The sequence below is a fragment of the Eretmochelys imbricata genome, chromosome 5, assembly GCF_965152235.1.
Source record: "Eretmochelys imbricata isolate rEreImb1 chromosome 5, rEreImb1.hap1, whole genome shotgun sequence".
Lineage (NCBI taxonomy): Eukaryota > Metazoa > Chordata > Testudines > Cheloniidae > Eretmochelys > Eretmochelys imbricata.
In genome coordinates, this window is record NC_135576.1 from 124,077,454 (window position 1) to 124,092,962 (window position 15,509).

A 15,509-nucleotide genomic window follows, 5' to 3' on the forward strand; every position below is an offset into this window, starting at 1 on the left:
TTGATTTTGCTCCAAACCTATATCTGAAGCCTGCTTAGGGCATAAGATACATTGAGCATTTAACACAGTCAGAGGCTGCTGAAAACACAAGTTACTGAATAACGTAGGCACAGAACACTGCATATTAAAGAAAGCGTTAATGTATCTACAAGTAGAACTGCAGCCGCATAAGAATTTTAGTATTGCTGTCCGGGAAGAAGCACCAGGAATGAAAATGGGGTAGATTATGTCCTTCCTCCCCAACCTCAAACAATGTTGTCACCTGCACCCATCAGCCTGAGAGTGCAGAATTTCATCAGGACTTACCCATTAACACGGTAGAGCGCACCTCTGCATTCATCCTTTACTCCCGAGAGAATGGGTACTACCTAGCACAAATCCATCCGAGAGCGAGCAAGAAGTGCCCAAGTAGTCAGAGTGCACAAACTGAGCTGCAAGTAGCAATAAGGAGCTATTTGTTCTCTGCAGTCAGAGCCTGCTCGTTAACCCATTGCTGGCTAATGAATTTCAGCTGTGCTACCAAACAGACAAATCCTAGGGCAGAGCAAAGGTTGTGTGGAGGAGACTGAACGAGAACGAGGTTACAAAGAAATGGTAGCCGATACCCGATATTACAGAGCACGCTCATCTGGGCCAGTAAGTTTGGTTCCTTAATGCTAGGTAAATAGGCAGAAGAGCACATTACTAGCCTTTCCTTGTGACAATTCCCTGGGAAGGAGAGTCATTAAAGATAGAAGTTTATCATTAGCTGGGGTATTCAGAACCCCCCTCCCGGACCTCGGATCTGAGAAGCTAGAAGCAAAGCTTAGACAGTTTTGGAAGAATTCTAGACCAGTCTATGCCTGTAGAGGCAGGACCACAGGCTGCTGCATTCTCCCTAGCAGCCCAATGCTCTGCTAAGCCACCGCTGGGATCCCTGGTCACAGAGAGGGGCAACTGCATAGCCTGATCCACACAGTGGTTTAGTGGGCAAGCACAAGAGAGATCCAAGCCATTATCAAATAAATCAGTTAAAACAATAACTAGGGCAGGCTACGCACACATTCACTGTGTGATAGGGACAGGCCAACACAGCTTCCAGGGGCAAACTGACCCGCTGCAACCCATTCCAATGGAGGGAGGTCCTCAGCGAGAAGGATCCAGGAGACCGACCCAGCAGATAGTTATAAGCACCACACATCTACTCTTGGCTGAACAGTGTCATCCCAAGAGCTCTGAAGGACTTACACCCTGCTCCTGAAGTACGGCATTTGTGGGGAAACCTTACTGCCGTACCAGGGGAGCAGTCTGGCAGCAGGAACAGGAGACACAGTGTCACATACGGTACCCTTATTACAACAGCTAGCATCCACAAGCAAGGCACTCACACCAGACCCTTAAGAGAGAATCACACAAAAGGGGCTAGTCACAGACTGGTTTGCAGTACATAAGATAGCATTAAAAGCCATGGGTCAAGCAATCTCCAGCAACATGTACGCTCCGTGAGCAGAAGTCTAAATGATCTCCTCCAATGGCCCACAACATCACCATTCAGATTGCAGCCAGATCACCACCATGTGACCCAACATTCCCCCTCTGCCCCCATTGCATTCTTTAATCTCATGTCACAAAAATGATTTTGGGCTGCTTCATCCTTTTCACTTGTGACAAAACATCACCCATGAAAGACAAAGCACTGCCTCGCCGTTTGGAGATGGAACCCGGTCACGTTCTCTGCAAACACAGATTAGTTCACACACACCCACACCAAAAGGTCCTTTTCTCCTCCACAAGCTGAAGCTCAGACTTACTGGTTGTTCTGAATCCATCAGACATAGCTTAGGGCACAAACAAGGCTCCACCAATGCTGTCTGGCCTGTGTCACTCTCTGTGTTGTTGAAGCCCAAAACTTTTCCCTCTCTAAATACTGTTTGGTGGAGAGATTATTTTGGTAGGCCCCTTGTCCATGTTTCTCCAGCTGCCCAATGGCATGCCTGCTATAGCAGATGCTTGGGCCTCATTCTTAACACCTGTCTTCATCTTCTTTTCTGCATAGCATTTAACAACTACTTATCTCCAAAGTTAACAAATCTCAGTATCGGTTACAAATTCATTCCATTTAATAGCTACCATTTTACATAATTTTACAAAGCAAACAACTAACAGTCCAGCCAGCTGCTCAGCCAGTTCTTTTAAAAATCTTGGCTGCATGTTATCTGTACTTGCTCATTTAAAAATATTGAAGTTTTGTAGCTACTGTTTAACATCCTCCTGACACAATACTAAAATAGCAGATTGTCTGTACACCCAATCTTGTGTAAGCTGGGGAATGCAGTTGCCAAGTTGCCAATTCATGACATTATTCCCTTCCAGATATTCCCATTGGCTTACACTTTACTGCCAAGGTACATGAAGATTCCTCTCTACTATTCCTTTGCCTTCTCAAGTAAAGCTTGAATGGGGAGTTGCTGGGGTTCTCATTAGATATATTTTTTCATAACGAATTAACCCCATTGTTTTTGCGATGCAGCATGCACAGAAAGTACACGCAGGCTTGAGGAAATGGTTCACCCTAGACACTGGTGCCAAACTAGAATATAATCTCACCTCTCCTGTTCGACATCGCCACTGACTTCATCATGAGAAAAAGCAGATAGATACAACACAGGAATTGTACAGCTCAACAAGAGAGCACTGGAAGATCTAGATTTTGCTCACCACATTGCTCTAAGTGACAACTCAACCAACTGTGGTTGAATCAAGTTTATTTTCTGGAGGTTTTTCTGTAACACTTATCACTACACGATCAGAGCACGTCACAGACATTAATGCATTACGCTCCCCACTACGGGCTGTTGTGCACTACAGACGTATGTCGGTACAACTACATCACTCAGCAGTATGAAAAAATCCACATCCCTGAGCAATGTCATTATACCAACCTAGCCCCCGCGTAGACAGCGCTATGTTGAAGGGAGAGCTTCTCCCATCCAGACAGCTACCGCCTCTCAGGGAGGTGGATTAACTGTGGCTACGGGACAGCTCTCTCCCGTCGGTGTCGAGCATCTTCATTAAAGCGCTGGAGCTGTGCCAATGCAGTGTTTTAAGTGTAAACGTGCCCTAAGTAGTGAACAAAAAATAGAATCACCCTTGTTATGGGGGTTTAGGAGGTTGGCCGGTGTCTTACTGCCAGGGAAGGGTGGACACACCTAGGTTCAGCTCAGTCTTTTTGATAGAAAAAGCACCACCTTCAGAACATAAACTTGACCTTACAATAGGGTGACCAGATAGCAACTGTGAAAAAAACGGGACCTGAGGTAAGGACTAATAGGCGCCTATATAAGAAAAAGTCCCAAAAAAGGGGACTGTCCCTTTAAAAACAGGACATCTGGTCACCTGACCTTATAAGAACACTGGTGCCCAAAAAGCAAGAAGCACTCAGGAGAAGTTGGGCCTCTTCCCAATCTGACCCTGACTTCTTCTGACCTCTCTGCAGCTCTGTTCCCAGCCTGGAAAAATAGAGATAATATTCCCATACCACACAGGTTGTCGTGAGATGCTCAGATACTGCGGTGATGAAATGTGCAATGCTCAAGCCACAAACTTTCCAGTTTTACCCTTCACTGCTAAGGAAACTGCTTCAGACCTAACAGCTGTTCTGGTTTTAAAACAGCAGTCAAGAGACTGTCAAAAGTTATTTCCAAAAAAAACAGCTTTATGATGACCCAGAGCGCGAGAGCTCTTGATCAAAAGAGCCAAGCAACTGGCTTTCAGGTCATGCTCACCGATGGGGAAGTCACCATTTCTTGAGACAAAATAGGTGCAGACAGAATGAGGGACCGGAAAGAGGAAAAGATGCATGATGTGAAATAATCTATTCTTACAATTATTAAGGAAGGCAGGCAGGCGGGGGAAGGAAATCAGTATCACAAGACATCAAATACAAGCAGTTAGAAGTAATTAACAGGCCTGGTGGTCAGGGACACTGAAGATGCACTATCCATGGCATTTATTACTCTAACTTCTCAAGTAATTCATTTGATTCTCAGGTTACCGGTACCCTCAATTATTTATGGAAGAGAGTTTGCTCATGTGCACAGGGCTATATTGAAGATATCTGACTGGAAAGTTTCCATGAGTAGTGAGTGCTTACAACATGGTATTTCGTAATCGGAGAAAAACAGAGGATACTGGAATGCTGAAGGAAAACGGATGCATACCAACCTACAAATTCTCCTCTTCCTTTCCTATGCTAGCCTCCCCTGACTACTGTCCACCAACCTTACCCTCCTGGCTGTAATCTGAACAGATCTCACAAGCCAAGCAGTCAGGGTGGGCCAATGCTTGGAGGGGAGATCTCAGAGGACTAGCTAGATGATGGTTATTTCATGGGTGGCATTTTACTGAGTCAGCATTGAACAGGGGTTCCATGATGGTCCAGCGTGCAGTCTGTCAATAGGAATGTACAGTATAACCCCTCAACATATCATCCTATGGCATGGCACTTCTTCCCAGGGTGAGTCCACGGCAGATACTTACATTCTGCCTATGGATAGCCCCTTACCATTCTAAGTGGAGATACTTCTCACTTGGACTGTGGCAGGATTGCTGACCAATGCTAGACAGTTGCTGTACTTGGCCTGCCACTAGAATAATCACACCTGTGTGTGTACACATGCTCAAACAAGTGTTACAATTCAACATTTGTGAAGTACTTACAGATCTTCAGATAAGAGGCACCGTAGAAGAACACACTCTTATTTTGTCCTTCAAAATCTACATGCCTCTTGTGCACAGCAATCCTACAACTTTCAAGCCTGTTTAAATACTAGTATCAATTACACCACTTCATCACCATGTACAGTAGACCCATTTTTGGTTGTTTTAATTTCTTACGTGCAATGAGTCCACAAAAGACAGATTGATACTTTACACAGCAAGGAAGAAACCGGAAATATTTAAGAATGTGTCAAAGAAATCTCATTTAAAAAAATATTTTAAAAACATTTAAAAAAAATCTCATTTAAAAAAATATCACCACTCTGAACAGGAATGTTATATTAGGATCACTAATTCCAGATTAAAGGCTCAGACAGAATATCCCCATCTTGCTTGAAATATATGAAACTGTCCTGGTCAAAACAACAAAGCCATCTTGCACATAACTTTTAGCCTGTGCGTCCGGTGTTCTTTAGAACGAAATAAAACGTTTTTCTTCATGCTGCAATATGTTGTTGGCCACATGAAGCAGCATGGGTGCAAATGAACAGAGAGACATACCTTCCTCAAAACTTGGGAGAGAATGCAGCCAACTGTGCCAGCGAGGCTCTGGCATTCAGATACAGAGCCCTGCCACCCAGCAGCTGCCATGTGGCGTTTGTGCGCCCCGCCTGCATTTCTGCTCTGCCCCCTCAGACTAAGAGTATTTATTATGCCATCAAATACACCCACTTCTTTGGCAGCAAGTCTTGCACCTGCTATGTGTCACTGCATTCCATGGCTAATGCAGAGGAGACTGTGCAGGAAGTTATTTGTTACGAAACGAGAACAGTGATTAAAACAAACACTTTTTCCACAGTCTGAAACCTGAGATGATCTTAGGGAGGAAAACCACTCAGACCTTTAAAAGGAAGAGGAGCGCTTTTGGCTTAGTCGCTTTAAACAATCTGTACTCAAAGTTTAATTAATGCAACCAAACGTAAGCTTTTAACAAAAGCATGCCTTAAATAGAAGCGGACATTCTGGGCCAGATTCTCTCCTGCATGGTACCTTGCGTTGTCCTTCACACCTGTGGAAGAGGGTGAAGGCGACGGTGTGTGAAAGTTCCCACCAGGGGAGGATGCTACTGATATGCTTCATCCCCATTTTGCACACACCTACCTGAAGACACAAAGTTCAAGATAGAGATGAATCAGGCCCTCTCAATTCCACCTCAAAGAGTTCTAGGAAATAAGTACCATGGCAACTACTGCTTTGAGCAAAAAAGCCCAGTACGTACACTAAGCTCTTTGGGCCCAGTTTTGTCCTGAAATACCCAGATGGAATTCCCACAGAACTAACTAGATGTGAGAGTCTCTGGAGCATGCAGGTTTGCATACCCACAATGCATTTACTAGATATTTTAACAGTTGATTCCCACGGTTTCACTTCCATGATGTTTTTCCTTGTAAGACTCTTTCCCCAAATTCACCAGCTTTGATTCTTCAGATACCTCTGAGTCACAGACTGTCTCCAGTCACAACATCAAACATGTGCATGCAACTTTGACAGCCAGTGAGGGATCAGCTTGATTTTGTGTTAACTAAATCGTGTCAGATATTCCTGCAGGAACTAATTTTTTGACTGCATCAGCACCTAATGGATTTGCTTTTACGAGCTTTATGTAGGGGAGGAGTCTCAAGTTCAAAAAGAAAAAACCCACCACTATTTCCAAAAGTTACAGTCACAGCCTAGTAACCTTCTTAGGTTCGTTCCTAAGTACCTCTCCATCTGCAGTGCAAGACAGATACTAAACAGTTACAAAGCAAACAAGGCACTTCACAGCACAAGAGGCTCCAGCTGACAACAGTATTTAGGTTTCATTTTTGCCCCACCGTTGCTCTGGGCCAGATCAGCGGGTTTTCCATTGGTTTAAACATATTTCATAAGGCTCACGAACAGGCCATCACACAGTAAGCTTTGCCACATGCTGTCAGGGCCAGGACTCCACAATGGCACTGGGTTCCTGGGGTGCGTTTACATTCATTTTAAAGCTCTGTTCTATACCCACTGCACAGCTCAATTACTGACGTCTAATGTATGAGACAGTAACACATGAGCAGATTTATGACACTTTGTGTTACTGTTAAAGCAAAAAGCGTAAAGTAAAGCCATATGTTTGGTTGGAGCTATGCAGAATGCCGCTTTTTCTTGGTTATCTGGGAATATTGCAAGTTTGTTGGGGCAGAGAATCATGTCTCCTGAGTGCTTGTCCTTTAGTGCTTAGCAAATTATTTGTATTACAGTAGCGCTTAGAGGCCTCAGCCAAGATCAGAGCCCCATTGTGCTAGCTGCTGTAAACACATAACGAGAGGCAGTTCCTGCCCCAAAGAGCTGACAATCTAAACAGACAAGACAGACAGAGCAGGCAAGGAAACAGTGGCCCAGAGAGGTGAACTAACCAGCCCATGGTCCCACAACACATCAGTGCCAGAGCTGGAAAGAGAACCTAGGTTCCCCAACTCCCATGGCCCAGTGCCTTACTCACTGAGTAGATCACACTGTCACCCATGGGGCCCCAGCACCGACTGGGATCTTTAGACACTGAAACATAAATATTAGTAAAAAGTCAACCAATACCTGTGAGAATCTTGTGCTGAACTTAAGATTCTAAAGAGTATTTCATAGAAAGAGTGACTCCCTGTCTTTTGGGCCAACTTTCCAGGCCCTTCCACTGCTTGTCAGAGTAATGGAAAAGCCAGAGTTTTCTCATTTCCACAACTGAGGGGAAGCAAATAATTCAGCTGGAAAGTTATGTAGTTCCTCTTTGTTCTATAGCTGAGAAAGTCAGTGTTCAGGAAATTAACGCCTCCCACGAAAGTTAACAGAAATATCATCTGATGTTACCAAACAGGAAAGCTTCATTGTTTGGGTTGAGTCCACAGTCTATAGCTGGATTTCTTGGAACACTGAAAAGTCAGTAATAACCTCCAAATCCTATTATGTGGAATATTCGCCTGGTACCATGTATGTGTATATACCGTCTGAGCACACACTTATTCAGAGGAAGTCGGACAACTTATATCTGGCACTTTTCTTTCCCCCCCCACGTGAGACCAGGTACATTACTGTTCATGACTGAGATGAGCCATCACAGCAGGAAACAAGACCAACACTACTCAGGCAAAAATAGTCAAGTATATATGGCTTTCACACCACAGCCATGGTCTGGTTCCAGTTTTGTTTTTCAAAATGCTAAGTAGAGTTTGTGTTCTCTGTCTCTCTCTCTCACACTTATATAAAGCAGAAAAGAGATAACGGAGATTTGGGAAGAGTCCATCCAACAATCAAGTCACTTTTGGCATTATGCTACTTTAAGAGCCTTTAACTGCTTATCCAAACTATTTTTAACCAACGATGGTTGGGTTTTTGTTTTGTTTAACAAAGCATGTAGCCTCAAAACAAGTAGAGACCTGAAAAGAGCAGTTCCCTGAGTTGTTCCAATCTAATGGGTAAATACTGTACATGTTTTCTAACAGGCTGCCATGGCTGCAGATTTAGAAGCTGCTATTTAAAAAAAAAAAAATTTGCTCCAGTAGGGTTTAAAATTGAGTAAAATGATTTTGCTTGTGACGGTCACGTGATTTTTATAAATTCATGCCCAATGAGCAACTATTATGCATTGCATATGCCCTCTAGGCAGGTACTTTCTGAATATACATGCCCCAGAGGAGGAGATGCCTGGGGCATGCCACTTTCAAATACACATCTCAAGCCATGCGGCCTATGGAGAAGTGAAATAAGAATTAATAACTTTAAATCACTCACTTCCTTGAAAAGAAGTGTTTCCAGTCAGTGACTACATATGACTGACAATACAATAAATATCTTGGAGTTTTAATCTTATTTTATCCTGACAACTTGATTTATTTGGAATTAGGTTAGGACAGAATATCATTTATTCATTTAAATCTTCATGGCAATGTGTTACTATTCAATTCAACCAGGTCATATGCCTAAACATGCACACACTTACCCAATTTAAATTGATAATATCCAGCAAATATTTAGATTATATGAACCTACTGTTACATTAATCTCTCCTGTACGCTCCAGAGTATGCTACCGTTGAATTAAAAAACTAGTCACTGCGCTAAGGGAAAACTAGACTATGGTTATCAGGATAATAAAAGCAGGGATACCTGCTTCACTTTTAAATGATTTATACTACTTCCCTGTACAAAGGCCACCATGATTTCTCCATAGATAGTCTAGTGTTTGCAGTGCTTGGTACGTACCTGTAGAGCAGTGGGTCCAAAACTGGGGTTCGTGAAATGTTACAGGGGGTTCTCGGGGGAAAAATTCCCTAATGATGGACAGAGCTTTCCCTAGGGACGGGCAGCCCGGAGCCCCTGGATTGCCAAGAGCTAAGCAGATCAAAGCAAGCCTATCTATCACACTGAGGAGATTTAAACTTCAAGATTCCTTATAAGAAATGGAAAGGGAGGTGGATATGTTTTGCTGTTTTTAAAATTAAATAGGCAGCTATTATTGTTTTTAAAATTATTATGAAGAACAAGTTTAAGCTTTGTTGTAACGTGCGTTGTTTGCCTGGACTGCTCAAGACCTGAATGCTTGTGTGGGAGGAACTCATTGAGTTGGCTTCTTAAATACCTTAATGCTGTTTTACACCTGATACTCCTTGATGAAACATAGGAGCCTTGTCTTATAAACAGGCTTAACTCAAAATGATACAAACTACGAAAGTGAGATCTTGGAAGAGTGTTGCCATTTTCACAATGTAATAAAAATACTGTAATGATAAATAATAAATAGTGTGTAATAAGCATGTCAAAAACAAATTTTATATTTCCAAGATCACTGCTTTTATCATTTATACACAGGTAAAAGAGAAAATCCCTAGAAATATTCATTTTTAGGAGGGGGTTCACGAGACTTGACATTTTAGTGAAAGGAGTTCAGAGGTTGTCAAAGTTTGGGAACCACTGCTGTGAGAAGAAAGCAAACTATTTACAGTTGAGCCTCAAGCACTGAAGTCTGTTTCAGTATTGTGCCGTCTCTTGCACAAACCACCAAAAGATATGGCGTAATCAATGGGACTTTACTCAACCTTAATCTCTGCTTCACCTTTGCCACTGAACTTCCCCTCCCATTCATTTACTGGCACTTCTATGGTGCTCATCACCATAGAGTGTCTATTTACATTTTGACATAAGTGACTAAAAGCAGCCCTTCCATAAAATTCATCGCAGTCAGTGACAGACATATGGAGTGAACCTCATGTGCTGAATCACATCTTGGTCAGGTATTCTTATATTCTAGCACCCACGCCAGAAGTCAGTAGTGACCAGCAAAATAATTCAGTTGTATGGAAGAGAATGTATATTTTTAAAAAGCCTCTCCAAACACTGGGCACAAGTTTCCCTTAAATAAACAGTCTCAAAAGCAATCTCACTACCATTTGCCTTACTCTTAAAATCAACTTTTGTAATTTGTTCAGTACGACTGCCTACAGAAATATCAGCAATACATGCAGAAGGAAGCAGGTGATGTACACTGCTTTCCCTATGAACAGATGCCAAAAAGTTACATCGTCAGCACCCATAACTTAAATCACAAAATCATTTCCAGAGAGCATCTTCAGGGAAAATGCAAATGAGCGAACCCAAGAAATCTCCTGCTTCTAGCACATAAATCACTTTTCATATCTGAAGACAAAATAATGAGATGGATTGAATATCAGGAAAAGTAGGTCACAGCCAAACCTGTAAAAAGCTTCACTAGCTTTCTGATGTTTGATGCATTGGTGACATAAAATCACAGACAGTAACAGAACAGGTGGGGATGTACCCTCAGCATTCCTAGCAACCTGGCTAACACCTGCCAGCTCCCAGTGCCAACACCAAGTCGCTGGTGTTACACTCCTTTGACTACTCTGGTTATTGGAGTGCCTGACCCACAGTTCTTTTTCTCTTTTCCAAATCTTATTCCCTGCAATACTGAGATTAAAAGTCTCTCCCCCTTTACTGACCTGGACACCTCTCCTTCCTCTTTTCCTTCCCCCGTCTGACACATGATGGCATCAGATCTTGTTCTTTGATTTGGTTAGAGAAAGCAGCTGAGCCACCCTCTGCACGCACCAAGTCGGAGCCTAGCGGTGCCCAGGGAGGCCAGGCCCCTGACCAAGAAACAACCTGCCCCCCTAGCTGGTCTCCCCTCAAGCACTTCGCACCTTGCGTCTCCAAGATGCCCGGCAGGTGTGTGCAGAACCGGGGTCACTCCGGCTCCCGCAGACAGGGCAGCTGGGTGCCCGCTGCACACTGCCCAGCACCGGCGCGGGTCCCAGCCCTGCCAAGCCTCGGGCTTCGGGGACCGCTGGCCTTTCCGCCCCGAGACCCAGCACGTCCGCAGGCCGCCGGGTCCCTTAGGCGCTGTCCCGCCCGCCCTGGGTTGCTAACTCCCCGCCCACGCCCAGCGGCTCGCTCACCTTCTCCGGCTTGGCGGAGGGCGCGCTGCTCTCCGGCGGCTCCGGGCACTTGCCCCCCTTCTTGGCGGCGCCGCCGGGCGGGCTCCAGGTGATGGCCGCGGCCGTGCCGCCCTCGCAGCCGCTGTCGATCTTGATGAGCCGGTGCTTGGGGGAGAGGTAGCGGCCGTCGGGCGGGGTGGGCGGCCGGCGCTCGCTCTGGCTGCGGAAGAGGTGCGGCGAGCCGGCGGCCGAGGGGGGCTTGGCGGCCGGCTCCTCGGGCGCGCAGGGCTCCGGGCGGCACAGGGCGCGCAGCTTGCGCAGGGACGAGCCGGGCCCGCTGTAGGGGTCCTCGAAGTCGCGCTCCTTCTGGGCGCGGTAGGCGCGCAGCAGCTCGCCGGGGTCGTCGCACAGGTGGCGGGGCGCCAGGCGGGGCGAGGTGTGGCGGTGCGCGGCCAGCAGCTCTGCCCCGGGGCGCCGGTCCCGGTAGTCGGGCCGCGGCGGCTGCGGGGGGCTCTTGGCCTTGTTGTTGCCCAGGCTGAAGTACTTGGTCAGCCACTTGGCCATGGTCCGGCGCTAGGGCGCAGCGCCCATGGGGAGGGCGCACGGGGGGCCGGGCCGGGGCGCTGCCCGGCGCTCAGGGGTGCTGCCCACCGCCGCGCCCGGCCCGCGGCAGCCCCTGCCCCGCCATGGGGGCCGCCTCCTGCCCCGCGCGCAACTTTCCCGGAGCCGGGGGCTCCCCGCGGGCACCGCCGCGCAGCGCCGCTTCCCCGGCTCCCGCTCCGGGCAGCGAGCGAGCGAGCGAGCCTCCTGCTCCGCTCCGGCTGCTGCCCCACTGCCAGCCGCCCCAGCCCGGCTCTGCTGCGCCGCGCTCCCCGCCCGGCCTGACCTCAGCACGCACCGGGGAGGCGGGGACGCGGCTGTTCGGAGACTCCCCCGCCCCCGGCAAGGGGGCCCCTGCCTATCCCGGGCCGGGGGAGGGGCCGGCCCAGGTGCCGGGGAGGCGGGGAACTTGCTCCGTGGCCCGGCCCTGGCTCGGCCCGGGGACTAGCTGCGCCTCCTGCCCCAGCCACTCGCCGAGCGCCCTGCGCTCCTGCCGCTCAGCCTCCCCGCGGCGCCGGCTCTCCCCCAGCCCTCACCGGCTCCCGGGCTCCGCTCGCCGAGCCTGGGCGCTCCGGTGGCGGGACGGGTCCTGGTGCTTCCCGCTGGGGAAAGGCTGTGACGGCTCTGATCTACCCCAGCCGCAGCGCACCTCGCCGAGCCCATGGACAATGCGCCCGGCTGCCGCAGGGAGGGCTCCCTGCTTCAACACGTGTCCCAGCGCCTCCGACACGCACCATTGAACGCGTGTCCCGCTTACACGTGCTCGGCGCTTTCCTTACAATTCGGGCTGGTCTGTAGGGCTAAGGTCACCCAGGCGCCACTTTCCTACACGCCCCGGACTCTCACGGGCCTCTCCTCCCGGGGAGTGTGCGGAGAAGGACCCGGGGAATCCGCTCCCGGTGAAATAAAGACAGTGCCGGGGAGAGCTTTTTATGTATTGAGCTCTGATTGCGCCAAACTGTGCCAAACATAAAGGCAGACAGCGACCCTGCCCTCAATGCACTCGCAGGCCAAACTCAGACACAAGCAAACAATTTGGGCACCAAACATGGGCTGAAGCAAAATGATGAAAACCAGGAGGAGAGAGCAGTGAGCTCTATGGAATAGATCTCCTGAGGGAAACAGTAAGAAGCCACCTTACGTTGGGACGTTTAAAGCAAGACTGGGAAAGGTTCTTCAAAGCGTGCTGTGGGGAGAAAGCTTGCCCTGGCCGGGTGGACGGATGAGCCTCTTCCCTCCCTCTAGCCTGTTGGTTGTGTTACTCTGACACTGACAGATGTAGCTTAAGCAATGCAGTGTTCAGGCTGGCCACTGGGCGGGAGCAGATGGCACATTTGGCTCTGCGGGCACTGTCTTGGCAGAGCCAGTTAGTTCTGTTCCTTTCGGGCCCTGTAAGAATTGAACTGATTGTAGATTTGTTTTAAAATGAGAGTCTGTCTTGGGGAAGCATATTTCTAGGGATGTCTTTTAACTGTGTCCCTAGCGATCTGCTGCTTTGTAAAGATCCGTCCTCAGCAAGAAATGGCAGACAATGTCAACAGAATGTGTTTGCAACACCCTGTTGGTGTGGAGGAGGATTTGGAGACAGTCCCTAAAATCTCTAAGGTCACTGGAGGAGAGGCAACCACACAGGCCCAAAAGGCCTGTTGCATGGCGGGTTTTGCCTTTGGGAGAGCCACCTTGAACCTATTACAGTAGGGAGCCAGTGCAGAGCACTGGGGTGTTGTGTTCGTGGTGACCTGTGTTGCTAAGCAGACAGGATATTGTGTTTTGTATCAGTTGAAGTTTTTTCAGGGCATGTGGCTTCATTTATAGATAACAACCGCAATAACTCAGACGTGGAGGGGAGATTTGTGTGAATCAACGCGGTTGCAGCTGTCCCTGTGAGGAGGGTGAGCAGTCTTTGGTCTCTGGCCGTTCGGACTGGGCAGGTTTGGGTGTCATTGCTGTTTGGGACCCCAGCAGCACTGAGGAGCCCGAAAGATCCCCCTGGTTTCTGAGAGGACAGGCCCTCACTAGGGAAGGTTGTGGTTCTATAGGAGGCCAGTTCTTCAGAGTGCTTCCTGCCGGTCTCACCTCAGTCTTACTAGCAGTTCTTCAGCCAGGTGCTGATTTAGGGTTGGCAGGGAGAAAGCTGGGAGATGCCATTACTTATGTGTGATGGAAAGGAGATGTGCATCTGGGTGTCATTGGCATATTGCTGGCAGCAGTCTGTATGGTCTCCCCAGTTCTCCCAACTATATATCACCCTCACTGAATAGAGGAGAGGAGTGAGCTCTGTAGGACTGCAGAGGTGGGAGACGCAGAGGTGGAGAGACAATAGCCTATAGTGACTCTCTCGGTTTGATCTCAGAGGAAGGACATGAAGAGTCGTGGTGTTTTTGTTCACCCCTGCAGCAGGTTGGTTAAAATTATCTGGCAATGAAGGAATCAACACCCTCCCTTCCATTAAGGACTGAGAGCACTCCCAATTCACATCTGTGGGTCCCTTAGGAAGAGCTCTGCAATGAACCAGGAAAGGCTAGACTTGATGTGTGAAGCTCTGCCCTGTTGAAATCAATGACAAAATGCCCATTGACTTCAGTGGGGCCAGGATTTCACCCCAAAACTGATATTTCTAATGTTAAAAAAAGCAGACTTAACCCTCCCCCCTGCCCAAACTTTTGGGCATCTTTCCATCCTATAGACACACAAACAATACAGTCCATCTTTTTTGTCTCCCCCTGCAGGTCACCTTTTCTAAGAGAAAACGCTTCTATTCAGATCAGTTAAAATATGACCAGGAAGGTTTTATATCCCTGCTGATTATTGCCCTTATTGTTTTCATTTTAAATCCCTGAACGTTAACAGCTGGATGATATTTTCATCAGTAAGCTCTTTGGGACAGGAGGTGTCTTATTTTGTGTTGGTACAACCCTTGCCACCTGGAGTCCCAGTCCTGGTTGGGGCTTCGGGTGCTAATGTGATACAAATAATAACTACAGAGAGATGAAGAGCCTAGGAAACTCATCAAGGGCAAAGTTGGGCTGAAAGAACAACTGATACTCAACTACTTCATTAAAGCTCGGCAAGTGATAAAGATGCCAAGAGCTAATCACTGTGTGCACTGTGATTTTTAATCTCTGTTCAGAAAAGGGGGGAAAGCCGTATCTATACGTCCATTATATGCACACGCTTTGGGGGGTCTTTTGTGATGCACAAGTTGGTACTTAATTTATATCCTGAGGTCACTACCACCCCACCACAGTGAAACGCACACTGTAACTGTCATCCCTTCTTGTGCTCTTCCATCTGGAACCATGTTCTCCTTTAAAAGTTAATTACAGATGTGTTATCTTTTTGTATGAAGTCTGCTGCCTGTACAGATAAACTTGGCCTGGCTTTTGGTCACACCTTTTCTCTGGAAAATCATGGATAGGACGCGGTAGGAAAGGTGGTTTTTGTTTTGTTTTTTGTTTTTTTTTCGGTTGTGCAACTGGCACAAGCTGAACCCTTCTTTATGTTGCAGTGACCTCATCAGAGCACAGCCTCTCCCTTGTGACCATAGGGTTCAATTATCATTCCTTCCCAAGACAACTTCCTCTGGTGTTCCTTCATCTCTTGTCATCTAGGTAGCACGAAGTGGAATGCTTGCATTTCTGGTTTGAGCAACTGTAGCCAGGTTATATCCATCCTGGAGTCTCTGCACTGTCTGCCAAATACAGATCAAGATTCTGCCCCCTTATGCATGCTAGCAGCCTCCATT

At 47.5% G+C, this 15,509-nt stretch overlaps 1 protein-coding gene across 1 annotated transcript in view; it reads right to left on the reverse strand.

Annotated features, from left to right (window-relative positions):
* The window catches only part of SHB (SH2 domain containing adaptor protein B), a 144,836-nt gene extending 133,108 nt beyond the window's left edge, over positions 1-11,728 (reverse strand). The window contains exon 1 of the mRNA XM_077817821.1: positions 11,186-11,728. Coding sequence (XP_077673947.1) covers positions 11,186-11,728 — 543 coding nt within the window. The remainder of the gene's footprint in view (positions 1-11,185) is intronic.
* Between the last annotated feature and the right edge of the window lie 3,781 nt (positions 11,729-15,509).